The sequence below is a fragment of the Thrips palmi genome, unplaced genomic scaffold, assembly GCF_012932325.1.
Source record: "Thrips palmi isolate BJ-2018 unplaced genomic scaffold, TpBJ-2018v1 HiC_scaffold_19, whole genome shotgun sequence".
In the NCBI taxonomy this organism is placed as follows: Eukaryota; Metazoa; Arthropoda; class Insecta; order Thysanoptera; family Thripidae; genus Thrips; species Thrips palmi.
The window spans coordinates 984,181-998,589 of record NW_023144628.1 but is presented as its reverse complement, the minus strand read 5'-3'; the positions used below and the strand labels follow the sequence as shown (position 1 = coordinate 998,589).

Below are 14,409 nucleotides of genomic sequence, written 5' to 3'. Positions count from 1 at the left end.
GCCCTCCCCGACTTTAGAAATGAAAGGCTGCCGAATGGATTGTATCGTCTGGGCCTGGCGGGGCTGGCGGGGCTGGCAGCCCGTCAGCGCGTCGCTGCCAACGGCCGCCTTCCATCACTGCCGCGCCTGCTCTACAAACTCAAGTGTGTACATAGTACACTTCAACCTGGAGTGTACATGCATGTACACTTCAACCTGGAGTGTACATGCATGTACACTTCAACCTGGAGTGTACATGCATGTACACTTCAACCTGGAGTGTACATGCATGTACACTTCAACCTGGAGTGTACATGCATGTACACTTCAACCTGGAGTGTACTTGGCATGTACACTCCAGGTTGAAGTGTACTTGCCAAGTACATGCCAGGTGGCTCATACCTGCAGGAGCCAGCAACAGTGTACCTGAAGGTATGCGCCACCTGGCGTGTACTTGGCAAGTACACTTCAACCTGGAGTGTACATGCCAAGTACACTCCAGGTTGAAGTGTACTTGCATGTACACTTCAGGTTGAAGTGTACTATGTACACACTTGAGTTTGTAGAGTGACGGCCTGACGGCCGCCTCTCTTGGTTGCAGGCAACGTGTTCGTGATCGCCGCCATCCTGCTGGAGCGCAACCTGCAGAACGTCGCCAACTACCTGATCGTGTCGCTGGCCGTGGCCGACCTCATGGTGGCGTGCCTCGTCATGCCGCTGGGCGCCGTCTACGAGGTGAGCCTCCACGCCAGTGCACCAGAGGCACCAGATGACCGGTGTAGCGGTGGACTAAACTCTAGGACGCGTTTTGAGCTCCAAATTCCCTTACTGGGACTCGTACCGAACGTGTGACCCCACCAATGGCTTGCTCTCCGAACTACGAATCCATTGGTGGGGTCACACGTTCGGTTCGAGTCCTGTTTGGAGACCCTTAAGCTCAAAACGAGTCTGCTGCCTCCACCGGTCTTCTGGCCCACTGTGCACACACACCATTTTTTCGTGTTTTTTTCCCTATGTTGTCTTGGGACCGATGAGCCGAGGCGGGAAAATACGGCTGCTTTATATTGGTGCCAACTCTCGCCGAGTTTGTAGAGTGGATGCTTTGCTGTCGCCTCGAATTCCAAACGCGGCGCGCCTTTCCAGCCTCGACTAACCCCCCCCCCCCCCCCCCGCCCCTTTACTTTCCATCCAGCAGCGTCCCCGGCCTGGATGCCGAAGTTGCCGAAAGCACAATCACATAATGGGGCGCGACAGCTGTGCCGACAGTGGCGCGTCGAGCCCACACCTACCTCTCTGGCGCGGTCGGCCCTACCTCGCCCTACCTGCCTGCAGGCCGGCCGACCCAGGGACACGAGTGCGTGAGAGCGTGTTGCTTCTCCGCGAACACGCTTCGACGTGTGTCGTGCACCACCCGACCGGCATCAGCATAGAGTCCTAGACGAGCACAGAGTGCGCGTCCCCTGGTCCGCCAATTTACAACGAATCGGAGAGCTTTCCCCCCCCTTATTGCTTTTGAACCCTTGAAGGGTACAGTAAGCCCCGGGGCCTGTAGTCAAGCCACTATGGATTCGCTTACTGTACTAGTCTAGCTTCAACGTGTCCGAAGCCATGAGCAAATGAACCAGTCCACGATTTCCTTTCAAAAGGGTGGACTTGGGGAAGCCCTACAACGACATCTAATCAGCAGTGCGTCAGACTGGCGCCTGGCCCGGAGCGCCTTACAAGCGCGCTATAGGCCAGCCGCGGGCACCAGTGCGCGCGTGCTGCCTGCCTGCCGGGCGCTCTGACGGCCACCTTACGCAGTGGGCGCAGGCGGCCAAAACTCTCGACGCGTTTCGGGCTCCAGAATCGCTAACCAGGACTCGAACCGAACCTGTGACCCCACCAACGGATCCCTCGTTCGGAGAGCAATCCATTGGTGAGGCCACACGTTCAGTTTGAGACCTGTCTAGCGACTCTGGAGGTCGAAACGCGTCTAGAGTTTCGGCCGCCTGCGCCGGTCTTCTGGCCGACTGTGCGGCGCGGACCTCCCTGCTTTCCTTCCTTCCTGGCTGCGTACGCAGCGCGTTGTCGCTTTCGCCGCCAAGCTGGCGATGCCGGCCGAACTTTTGCTCGGCCATCCGCGCCACGTCGGCGGGTTGGGGCGCGGCGGTCTTCTTTCCCCCCGAGCCTCACGCCCTCGCTCACGCCAGATGGCGCGGCGGGCGGCGATGAGCGGTGCGGCTCGCTGTCAAATCGAGTTACATTCAAACTCGGCGCGATTAGGACCGGGATTCAGGCGGCGCCTCGTGTGTGTGTGTGTGTGTGTGTGTGTGTGTGTGTGTGTGGTGTGTGTGTGTGTGTGTGTGTGTGTGTGAGAGAGAGAGAGAGAGAGAGAGAGAGAGAGAGAGAGAGAGAGAGAGAGAGAGAGAGAGAGAGAGAGAGAGAGAGCGTTTGTGGGTTGGTGGGCGTGCGTGACCCTCCGTGAGCGTGTGCGTTGTGTTTGCGCTTGGGTCGCGGGGGGGTCGCGGGGGCGGGGGGAAGATGTAGTGTCTCGGTCCACTTGGTCCCCTTTTAAGGCAGGGCGGCGAGCCGTGCTGGCCGGACGTCCATCCTGTGCGGTGGCGCGGCCGGCCGCTGGATTTCATTACTCGAATGGATTTTTAAACTCGCCCCCCCTCCTCTTGTGTCTCCGCTAGTTCCGTCGAGCGAAGCGACGGGGCGCTAGCACGGCGCGCTAGTCTAGTGCAGGCGCGCGCTAGTCTAGTGCAGGCGCGGGCTTGTCTAGTGCAGGCGCGGGCTAGTCTCGTGCGGGCGTGGGCTAGTCTAGTGCAGGCGCGGGCTAGTCTAGTGCAGGCGTGGCTTAGTCTAGTGCAGGCGGGCGCTAGTCTAGTCCAGGCGCGCGCTAGTCTAGTGCAGGCGCGCGCTAGTCTGGTGCAGGCGCTAGTGCGAAGCGCGCCGTCACTGGGTGTGTCGTCCGTTCGTCCGTCCGTCCATTCGACTGGCAGTGTAGCCGCGTCGTAAGTTTTGATTACCGCGCCCTTTTTGCAGACCGCCCCTCCCCTGCTTTTCTCTGCAACGCCAAAGTTTGCAAGTAGTTTTATTCATAAGTTGCAAGTTGCGCGCATCGGCACGACAGACACGCCCTAGGGGCCCCGGCTCGCCCCAGCTCGCCTCGCCTCGGCCAGCACCTGTCGTCGCAGTCCTCTCATCACCCGTTGCGGGTCCAGGCCGTCCAGGCGCCACCACTCTCGGGCCGCAGGCGGAAAAGAGCGGGAAAAGAGCGGAGGAGTACGTTCAAAAATAAAGAAAGGGGCGCCAGACCGACCGCAAAACACGGGGCGAGAGCGGTACCTGTGTGAGCGTGTGTGTGTGTGTGTGTGTGTGCAACAGGCTGCCTCTCCTTCCTCAATTCGCCCCCTTCTTCTTCTTCTTCTTCTTCTTCTTCTGCTTCTTCTTCTTCTTCTTCTTCTTCTTCTTCTTCCGTCTTTTGTCTTGCACGTCACCTGGCCGCATAAGTGCGGCGGGGATCCTTGGCGCGGCGGCGGGGAGTATCGGCGGCATGGAGTCGAAGTTCGATTTCTAAAGAAGGCGCTTTTGATACACACGCGAGCCCCCCCCCCCCCCACACACACACACACACACATGCCGATCCCTACAGTCAGGTTACACATCACACACAGACGCACACGCGCACACGCCGCACCCACACAAAACAGTCAAACAAACAAACAAACAAACAAACAAACAAACAAACGCACACACAAAGCACGCTCTGCACCGCACCACCAGCACGTCGAGCGACAACTGGGGAGAAAAAAGAGGAAAATTAAAACTTTTTGTCGAGAGGAAGAAATAATTGGCGGAACTTGACCGCCTCGTCAGTGCTGCGCGGTGCGGCGCGCGGACCATCGACTTGGTGGACCGGCGGGCGGAGCGTCCGGTTCCGCTCAGCGCGAAGCACCGCGAAGCGCGCCAAGTTTAAAACGGCAGACAGCTCCGTTCACCCTGGCTGATGATTTTATCGCTATCCGGTCGATGGCTACACGAGGCGCTCCTCCCCGCCCCGCCCCGCCCCGCCCCGCCCCGCCCCGCCCCGCCCCGCCCCGCCCCGCCCCGCCCCGCCCCGCCCCGCCCCGCCCCGCCCCGCCCCGCTAACTTGGCCCTTTGGCTGGTGATTGCGAACCCCCCGGTGTAAACTTAAGCTCTTTCAACTACTCCGTCGGCAACTTCTGGCTCAACCTCAGTGGCATAGCGCGGCCCGCGCGGGGTGTACGCTGAAAAATGGCGCTGGAAATCGAGGGCGAAAGTGAAGCCGCCAACGCACAGTGGGCCAGAAGATCGACGCGGAAAGCTGTAGACGCGGTGCTCCAGAGTCGCTAAACAGAACTCGAACCGAACGTGTGACCCCACCACTGGATTCCTCGTTCGACGAGCAATCCATTGGTGGAGTCACTCGCACGGTTCGAGTCCTTCTCAGCGACTCTGGGGCTCCAAACGCGTCCAGAGTTTTGGCCGCCTCCGCCGGTCTTCTGGCAAACCCCGTGTGCGGCGTGGAGCGCCTGCGAGACTCAGGGTAGGCCAGCCCGCCGCGCGTGCACTGTTAAAAATAATCGTAAATTTACGAAATTTTGTAGAACAATTATGTGGTTTTTACACATCATATTTTGTTACGACTCAAGTCGTAAATATACGACTTGAGTCGTAAATGTACGACATATTTGTCGCTAATTTTGATAGCGACACGCTTCGTTTTAAAACGAATAAAGTCGTAAATTTACGACTTAATCGTAAGTTTACGAACAATCGTAAATTATCTTTGGAATATGACGTGCAGTTATGACTTGAGTCGTACATTTGCGACTCTTGTCGTAAATTTGTGTTATAAATCGTAAATGAACGACACAAATCGTAAATAAGTGAGCACAATTGTAACTTTTCGCCTCCTTTTCGGGGATTTCAGGTGTCAAAATATGTAATCGTGATTACGATATTGTCGTAGAGAAATGACTTTTTAGTCGTTCAGTTACGACGAAGTAGTTTAAGAACGATTTCCGTCGCTATCAAAATTAGCGACTTTTTTGTCGCTAATTTACGACAGAATTTCTAACAGTGTGGGTGCGTCCGGCTGCAGCGGCTGCCTACCTGTCATTACCATTACCATTAAGGGCTAGACCACACATGGGTGCGCGGCGCTGCTCCGCCCAGTGTCCACACTGGGAGCCCCAGCCCCGGGCGGCTCTGCGGCCTGGACGGCCTGGCTGGCCTGGGCGGGCGGAGCCGGCGGGACGGACTGGCGGGTCATCCGACCGGCTAATTCACTCACCGCGTGGCAAGTTCGTTAATCCGGTTCCTTTCCATTGGACGAGGGCGGGGCGGGGCGGGGCGGGGCGGGGCGGGGCGGGGCGGGGCGGGGCGGGGCGGGGCGGGGCGGGGCGGGCGTGGCCTCGGTTGCGGTGCGAGGCGGCGGTCACGGCCCCGGCGCAGATAAAGCCGAAACATGCCCAGCGCTCTCTGCCAGAGAGAGAGAGAGAGAGAGAGAGAGAGAGAGAGAGAGAGAGAGAGAGAGAGAGAGAGAGAGAGAGAGAGAGAGAGAGAGAGAGAGAGAGAGGGGCGCCCAACTTGGCGCCCAACTCCAGGAGGCAATGGGGCCGCCACACTCATATTATCGGCGCGTCGCGTCTCGCCGCAAGTTCGCCAGGATCACTCAGGGCGGCGCCCAAGTCGCGCTCAACACTTGGACTTCCCGCGGCGCTAGCTTGGCCTGGCCGGCCTGGCAGTGCGGTGCCTGGGGACCGACCGCGGAAGACGGACAGGACTCGGGGGTCAGCGCTCCGCCCCGCTTCGGCCCACTTCGGCGTGCTCGAGGACGGCACGACATATTTTTCTCCTCCTTCCTTTCACCCGCTTCGCCCGCTTCGCCCGCTTCGCCGCGCCGTTGACAAGGAGGAGAGAGGAAATCCACGGCGGCGACAACGCCCTGGTGAAAGCGGGCTGTAAAAATGTCTGCACGCGGCGGCTCGACACGGCTCGGCCCGGCGATGGCCAGTGGCAGCCTCATTCATCGTTTCGTGTTTTAATTTAGTGCTGGCCTGTGCGCTTTACTGCTCGTCCTTACGGCGTCGGCCTGCAAGGCGTGCCCGGCGTGCCTCGGCGCGGCCGCGGTCGCCTCTCTGGCATTCAGGACGCCGCCGTCAAGCCCATGCGACGCGGGGCGGCCGTCTAGGGCACTACTTCCGTGGCCGCACGAGCACCAGCGCCATCTGGTGGCTCACACAGTGGGCCAGAAGACCGGTGGAGGCGGCCAAAACTCTGGACGCGTTTTGAGCTCCAGAGTCGCTAAACAGGGCTCGAACCCAACGTGTGACCCCACCAATGGATTCCTCTCCGAACGAGGAATCCATTGATGGGGTCACACGTTCGATTTTAGGGTCATTTAGCGATTCTGGAGCACAAAAACGCGTCCGGAATTTGGACCGCCTCCACCGCTCTTCTGGCCCACTGCGTACCCATCTCGAAGTCCGCGACTACTTTCCACCCTCCCGAAAGGAGCAACGCCGCGGGCTTCGATTGGCAGGTACCGCGGCACGACCTGCACCACCTCCACCGCGATGTCGCCTCGACGTCGCCCCGCCCGGTGGCTGTGGCCGGTCCGTGCCGGGACGCCGGGTGAGCATAATACAGACCGGAGAGCTAAGCTGCGGATTAATTGGATAGTCTGTGCCCGGAGTCTTCCTCCCTCCGCGCCTCCGTGCCTCCGTGCCTCCGGGCTCACCCCTCTCTCCGTCTTTCTCTGTCTCTCTCCTTGTCTCTGGTAAAGTGCTTAACCTTCGCGGGCTGCCGAAACACCCTCTTCCGAGTACAGGGCGCCCTCGGCCTCGGCCCCTACACCGTCGGCGCTTTACCCTGTCTACCGCTACACTCTCAGCCTCCGCACTGTCGGCCCCTCCACCATCGGCCCGCCCCAGATGCAGGAGAGGCCTCCACGCCGTGGGAATCAGTGGTTCCGCACACAGTGGGCCAGAAGAACGGCACCGGCGGCCAAAACCCTAGACGCGTTTTGAGCTCCAGGGTCGTTAAACGGGACTCGAACCGAAAGTGTGACCCCACGAAACGATTCCGCATTCGGCTAGCAATCCGTAGGTGGGGTCACACGTTCGGTCGAGTCCCATTCAGGGACTCTGGAGCTCAAAACGCGTCGGGGATTTGGACCACCCCCACCGGTCTTCTGGCCCACTGTTCGACACCCGTTGTCAGTGCGAGCAAATGCCGTCAGCGGACGGCGGGGTGCAGCAGTAAAATGATTCCCCATCCATTAACGAAATCGCGGACCCTTGGCGTCGTCGGAGGGGTCGAGGTCGAGTCGAGGGTACTTGTTTATGGTCTTCCTCTCCTTCTTCCGCGAGCGCCGCGAGCACTACGAGCAGCGAGGGCAGTTGTGGTGGAGGGGAAGGCCCCCATAATTCGTGGCCGTTGCGTAGTATCGCGTACAAGGCAGAGACGGACGAGGCAATAGGGGCCGTCGGGGGAGGGGAGGGGGGGATCAGTGGTGCCACTTGACTGAACCTGGCCTCAAGGAAAGCAGGTTGGGTGGACGGACGAGAGCAAGACTGGAGCGAGAGGGATTTCCTCCTCCTCCGAGGGAGGGGGAGGGGTGGGGGAAGGGGAGGCAGCAGCTCGATCGGATTGACGGCCTTTATACCCTGGCCGGCCTCGGCCGCTTCAGTGCTGCCCGGCGTGCCCGGCCGTGGCCGAAACAAGCATTCTCGCCCAGCCCCCTCGCCCAGCCCCGGCCAGCCCCCCGGCCCCTAATCCGTCCTTGCCTATCGGACGAGCCGCCCTGCCCTGTGTCGTCCACCGCCACCACGGTGTTGATGAGGGCGGTGGGGGACTGGTGCAGCGGTGCGGCGCTGCGAGGCGCCGTGGGGCTCCACGCGCCGCGATGTGCGTAGGCTGACCACTCCCGGACCACCTCCGAATCTCCCCCCCCCCCCCCCCCCCCGGCCCCGCCGGGCCGCCGGGCGCTGCTGCAGCAGTCCGGTCTCAATCGCAGCGTTTCTGGCTTTGATCCCAGCAATAATACGGGTCTGGCTGGCGGCCGGGGCATTCAATGCCTGGCCCGCCTTGAGTGAACGCCTTGGAACGCCGCGGTGGCGGCGCGGCCAAGCAGGCGGCCGGGACCCGCCGGGACCACGCACCGCGCGGAATTCACAGGCCGCCCACTTTTTATTCATTTATTTTTTTTCGGCATTATAATTCCGTTTTTTTTTCCGCGTCATTGCTGTTTGGAACCTGTGGACCTCCTGCCGGCGAGAAAAGGAATAATGAAGCGGCTTCTCTCTCTCTCTCTCTCTCTCTCTCTCTCTCTCTCTCTCTCTCTCTCTCTCTCTCTCTCTCTCTCTCTCTCTCTCTGTCTCTCTCTCGTTTCTTACTTGACGTTGGGAGATACGTTCGAGGACGCCAGCCAGGGAAGCCCAGCCGGCGCGGCGCTATGCCTTAATCGGGGCGAAGCGCGGCGAAGCGGGCCGCCCGTCATGCAATCATCAGCGCCCACAATCACTCACACACACGCCCACAATCACTCACACACACGCGCACAATCACTCACACACACGCGCACAATCACTCACACACACGCACAGTATCACTCACACACGCACGCACACGCACAAGCGCGCGCTCCAGACGCTGGGGCACACAACAGGTTCGCGTGTTGGGCGGCGGCGGTGCCGTTTGTAGGTGCGAAAGGAAGATGGATGGGGCGGCCGTCTAGCCCCCCCCCCCTCCCCCGCTTTCGCACCACCACGTCGAAGAGAAAGCAAGGGGGGGGGAAGCTTGGGGCAAAAACTCCGAGTGACCTGGTAGCGGGCCGGTCGCTTCCCGGTGCCCGAAGGACGTCGGGACGACGGCAAGGTCGTGCAGGGGGAGGCCGCCCTGGCCTGGCCGGCCTCCGCGGCCGTGCTGACAAGGACGGTGCCTCGGCCGTAAAAAGGGCCGCACCCTGCCCGGACGTGCCCTTCCAGCCCTGCAGCCCGAGGGCGAGGCCGAGGGCCCGGCGCCCGGGGGCGGGGCGGGGCGGCGCGGCGCGGCGCGGCGCTAGGCGGGGCGGCCCGGGGGCGGCGCTGGGCTGGAAGTGCTAGTATCGGCAAACGAAATACACAAGGGGCCGCTTGGCTAGCCTCGCTGCCTGCCTTGCCGGGGTGCACGGCGTTGGTGCGTCCGCCAAGGCCCTGGGCTGCCCTAGGCTGCCCGAGGCTGCCCCAGGCCTGGACTGACAATTTCGCGGCGAGGAGCGGAGGACACCGAGTGGGACACCGAGTGGAGCTGGCCGTCGACGGTGCCGGCGGTGGCCGCGGGGGCCATGCATCATCGCGGAGCTCTGCCTCCCCGGGGCCTGCGGTGCGCAGCCTCGCCTCGCGCCGCCCTGTCTGACGGACCGAATAAATGCCGGTACCCAACCTCGCTCTCCATCTTTTAGTCATTATGGCAATGAGATAGGCCTATTGAATATAAATGTGCATGTATAAAGCGTTTGCGTCCCCAGGGAAACCTGCTGCGGCTCCCGCTGCGGCACGGAGGAGAGGCCCTGCTCTGCAGCCTCATTCCGTCGCGCTGTCTCTCTCGCACCTATACGGGACGCCCCATGAGTGCGACAGAGACAGCGCGACGAGAGCGACCCTCGGACCCCGATGGGCCGCCCGGCTCCCGATTCCCGATTCCCCATTTCGATGCGGCCTCCCCTCTCTCTGTGCCCCCTTTTCGCTGTTGCAGATCTCGCAGGGCTGGATCCTGGGGCCCGAGCTGTGCGACATGTGGACGTCCAGCGACGTGCTGTGCTGCACCGCCTCCATCCTGCACCTCGTGGCCATCGCCGTGGACAGGTAAGCGAACGAAGCGCGTCTCTCTTTTGGTGGGCATGGATCCAAGGGGGTGCACAGAAGACCGGTGGATACGCGTTTTGCGCTCCGGCGCCCCTAAAATGTGACTCGAACCTAACGTGCGACCCCACCAATGGATGGATTGCTCTCCAAACGAGGAATCCGTTGGTGGGATCACTCGTTCGGTTCGAGTCCTCTTCAGCGACTCTGGAGCTCAAAACCCGTCTACAGTTGGCTCCGGTCTTCTGGCCCAGGGGCGAGGCGGCGCTGAAGGCGGAGGAAGGTAGGCAACAAACCACACTTTAGCCCTGTAGGCAACTGTTGCGACGACCCTCGCCCCGATTGAAACCGCTCTGGATCCACCCTTGTCTTTTGGCAGCGTTGGTTCGCTGAGGCGTGAGGGCGAGCGCGGCGAGAGCTGGCCGCTGGCCCGGTCAGGCCGGTCGGGCCGGGCAGGCCTTCACAAAGCGCCGAGCAAAGCGCCCCCCGCGCCTCGGCAGGGCGCTGGGGGCGCGGGGCCGTGGGGGCATGGATTCTGATTGATGGTGCTAACTGCCATCTGCACGCCCACGCCACGCCACGCACTCACACATGCACCGCGTTGTGACACGTGTGAATGGCTTGACGCCCGCCCACGCACCAACACACTGGCAAAGTTGCCGCGCCAGCACAGCCAGCGGCCCTTCCTTTCGGCCCGTGTTCGACATCATCATCGTCACCATCGTCACACACGCACACGGGCCGCACAGGCGCGCACCCGGCCCACCCGGCCGGCCGGGTTATGCTCTTGATTCTCTTTACGACGCCGCGTGCATGAATCGCCGACCTCCCCTCCCCTCCTTTCCTCCTCTCCCCTCCCCTCCCCTCCTTTCCTCCCCTCCTTTCCTCCCCTCCCCTCCCCTCCGCCGGCCTTCCGGCCTCCGTTATCGCGTTGCGCTTTCCCTGCAGTTTATGGATGTTCCTCGTCGTCGCCGCCGCCATGCCGCCGCCGTCCTATCGCGGCGCTATTTACAGTGACGCAGGCCGGCCAGCCAGGGCAGGGCAGGGCGGCCCGCCCCGCCGGCGTACGATCGGCAAGCGCTCCGTTAATTTGGCCTGACGGGCCACGCCGCCACCGCTCCGTCAAGCAGACTGGACTTGCCAGAGGACCGGCACAGCCGGCCGAAACTCTAGACGCGTTTTGAGCGCCGTCGCTGAACGGGACTCGAACCGAGCGTGCGGCCCCACCAATGGATTCCTCGTGCGGAGAGCACGTGGGGTCACACGTTCGGTTCGAGTCCTGTTTTGCGACTCTGGAACTCAAACCGCGTCCGGGATTTTGGCCGCCTCGGGCCGCCTCCACCGGTCTTCTGGCCCACTGTGTGCGGTGCCTCGCCGCCTCTCGCCGTCCCGCCCAATCGAGCAGACGTACTGACTGGTTCCGTCGAGTGGCTGGCCACTGGCTGGCCGGCTAGCCACGATATGACAAACGATATCCAACTCCGCCCGCTCCCTCGCTCTGATAAATCGTCGCGGCCGGTCTCCTGTTCGGAGTCGTGCCGTTTTCGTAGCTCTGTCTCTCTCGCACTCTTGGGGCGTCCCATGAAGGTGCGAGAGAGGCCGGGGGCGTCGGCGCCGAGGCAATGCACCACCAAAGTAGTGGCCAGGTGGGAGGAGCAGGGGAGAGAAACATTCTGGGCAAAAGAATGAGAGTTACCCGCTTTGGCCTCCAGAGCTCAACTGGCGTCACGGACAATGCCATTTTCACACCGTGTATCAAAGACCGTTATCTGTCTCTCTATTCCATGATTCTATGTCTTCAGACAAGTCTGAAGTGGTCAAACACTTTTGTCAAAGAGCTTTCGCCATTGGCGATGCGTTTAAGGCCATGTGTGACGACTGGCTCGGTTGTTCGAAGGCGCGAAACGGGTTCGCAGTGCCCCGCCCGGCCCTGCCCTCGTCGGCGTGGGGGTCCTTGCAGCCCACTTTGCCAGCGGCCCCCTTTTCCAGCCCCGCCTCCTTCAGGTCCACTGCACACACCGCGGGCGGGGCGGGGCGGGGCTGGGCAAGGTCACCCCAATTATTGCAGGCCCGCTTTGTGTACGCGTGTCTACACTGCCGCCATGATAAGGACTTGATGAAGCGGCCTCGCGGGGAGGGCCCGCCTCGCCCTGCCTCGCGCCGCCCCGCCCCGCCCGCTCTGTAAAGTAGCTTGATTCGCCCATTAGTGGAGCCACGACGAGAGGGGCGGCGCGCGTTATGAGAAGCGAGGCCAGCGGAGACGAGCCCGGCGGGGCGGGGCGGGGCGGGGCGGGGCGGGGCGGGGCGTGGCGGGGCGCGGCGGCCCAACGATTCTGCCGAGCCGCTCACCGGAGTTCACCTGGAATGTTCAAACCGTGAACTGAAAAGATTTCAAGAAAGTTGTGCGAGCATGTTGAGAGTGCAGACCGAGGCTCCTGAACGCTGAACTGGGTTGCAGGTACTGGGCGGTGACGCAGGTGGACTACATCCACACGCGCAACTCGCAGCGCATCGGCATCATGATCCTGCTGGTGTGGGCCGTGGCGCTGGTGGTGTCGCTGGCGCCGCAGTTCGGCTGGAAGGACCCCGAGTACCTGCACCGGATCAACGTGCAGCAGCGCTGCCTGCCCTCGCAGGACGTGGGCTACCAGATCTTCGCGACCTGCTCCACCTTCTACGTGCCGCTGCTCGTCATCCTGGGCCTCTACTGGAAGATCTTCCAGACGGCGCGCAAGCGCATCCACAAGCGGCAGGCCCTCAAGCACTACGTGGCGCAAGGTAAGCGGCGTGCCTTTTCCGTTTTATCCGTTTCCCTCTCTCCCGTCTCGAGTTGGCAGATGCAAATTGACGTGCCGCCTGTCGCCTGCCCGGCCTGCCCGCAGACAATAACAAGCCCAAGACCAAGCTGCTGAGCACGAAGCGTTTCCTCCGCATCCGGAGGCTGGGCTCTGACTCGGGGGCGGCCTCGGGGGACCCGCTGGTGTCGGCGCTCGTCATGGTGGAGGGGCACTCGACCACGACGGTGGTGGACGAGAACAGCACGGACGGCGACCGGAAGAAGTAAGTGGCGTCGTTAGCGCATTTTTGTGGCTCCGCTTGCGGGCCCGCTCCCTTCGTGCCGCTCGACTGTAGCCGCGACTTGTTGCAGGTCCGAGGCCAGCGAGAGCTCCCCCTCCGCCAAGGAGGCCACCACGGCCTTCACCATCAGCGGGGCGCCCCCGGTGGACGGCGGCTCCTCGGCGTACCTCACTCCCGGCGCCGCGGCCGGCAACAGCGCCCCGGACAAGACCGCCACCCCGAACAACGGGCCGAACAACGGGTCGGCGTCGCTCAGCCAGGGCGGCCCGCCGAGCCGCGCGCCCAGCCCCGAGCCCGGGGCCGGGGGCAAGGTGAACCCGGCCGCGCTGGCCGCCGCCAAGAAGGAGAAGAAGGAGTCCCTGGAGGCGAAGCGCGAGCGCAAGGCGGCCAAGACGCTGGCCATCATCACGGGGGCCTTCGTGGTGTGCTGGCTGCCCTTCTTCATCATGGCGCTGGTGATGCCGCTGTGCGAGTCCTGCCAGATCAACGACCACGTGGCCAGCCTGTTCCTGTGGCTCGGCTACTTCAACTCGACGCTCAACCCCGTCATCTACACCGTGTTCAGCCCCGAGTTCCGGCAGGCCTTCAAGCGCATCCTGTACGGCGGCCGGCACCCGCGCAACGGCCGCGGCCAGGGGCGCGCCAGGGACTTCCGCACGGGGCGGCCGAGGTAGGAGCGGTGCTGTCGCAGACCGGGCTGCTGCCCCTGCCTCAGCAGCTGTCTGTGACCCAGCCGGACCGCCGCGAGCCTGCTGGGCGTGGAGGCCGTGGGGGCCGCGGGGGCCGCGGGCGCGTGGCTCCTACCCATGCCGCGCCACCGCGCCCCGCGAGGCGCCCCGCCATCGTCGTCGTCGTCCTCGGCGGGCGGCGGCGGTCCGTCCTTCCAAGGCAGGGCCTGCGCGGCCTGCGCCTCGAGCCTGGGCAGCGTCGCCTCGGTCGCCTCGGCCGACGAGCCGCTCAGCGACCTCAGCGACTAGCCCTCGGACTAGCCCTCGGACTAGCCCGGCCCGCAAGCCGCACCAGTCGACACCTGTAAGGAAAAGGCACGCAGTAGCGGCCGCGCGATCCAAAAGGCGCTCAGTTGCGGCCCTGCGATCTGAAAGGCACGCAGTTTGCAGCGCGCGATCCAAAAGGCACTCAGTTTGCCCCGCGCGATCCAAAAGACACGCAGTTTACCGCTGGCGGCCGGTAAACTGCGTGTCTTTTGGATCGCGCGGAGCAAACTGAGTGCCTTTTGGATCGCGCGCGGCATACTGCGTGCCTTTCAGATCGCAGGGCCGCAACTGAGCGCCTTTTGGATCGCGCGGCCGCTACTGCGTGCCTTTTCCTTACAGGTGTCGCAGTGTGTCTTGCCTCGAGCCCACGTGCGTGGCCGGGCAAATGTGTGTTCGTGAGTGCGTGCGTGCGTGTGTGTACTAGGAAGCAGCGCTGTGCGCGTGCTTGTAGGAGGACTTAAAATAAAGTCCTGAAGAAATTGTTACTTATTTGCGCCGAG

At 62.6% G+C, this 14,409-nt stretch overlaps 1 protein-coding gene across 1 annotated transcript in view; it reads left to right on the top strand.

Moving 5' to 3' along the window:
* Nucleotides 1–13,588, top strand: part of LOC117646195 (5-hydroxytryptamine receptor-like) — a 153,839-nt gene extending 140,251 nt beyond the window's left edge. The window contains exons 7-11 of the mRNA XM_034387001.1: nucleotides 581–714; nucleotides 9,730–9,839; nucleotides 12,295–12,614; nucleotides 12,719–12,896; nucleotides 12,985–13,588. Of these exons, the coding sequence (XP_034242892.1) occupies nucleotides 581–714; nucleotides 9,730–9,839; nucleotides 12,295–12,614; nucleotides 12,719–12,896; nucleotides 12,985–13,588 (1,346 nt within the window). The remainder of the gene's footprint in view (nucleotides 1–580; nucleotides 715–9,729; nucleotides 9,840–12,294; nucleotides 12,615–12,718; nucleotides 12,897–12,984) is intronic.
* The last annotated feature ends 821 nt before the right edge of the window (nucleotides 13,589–14,409 follow it).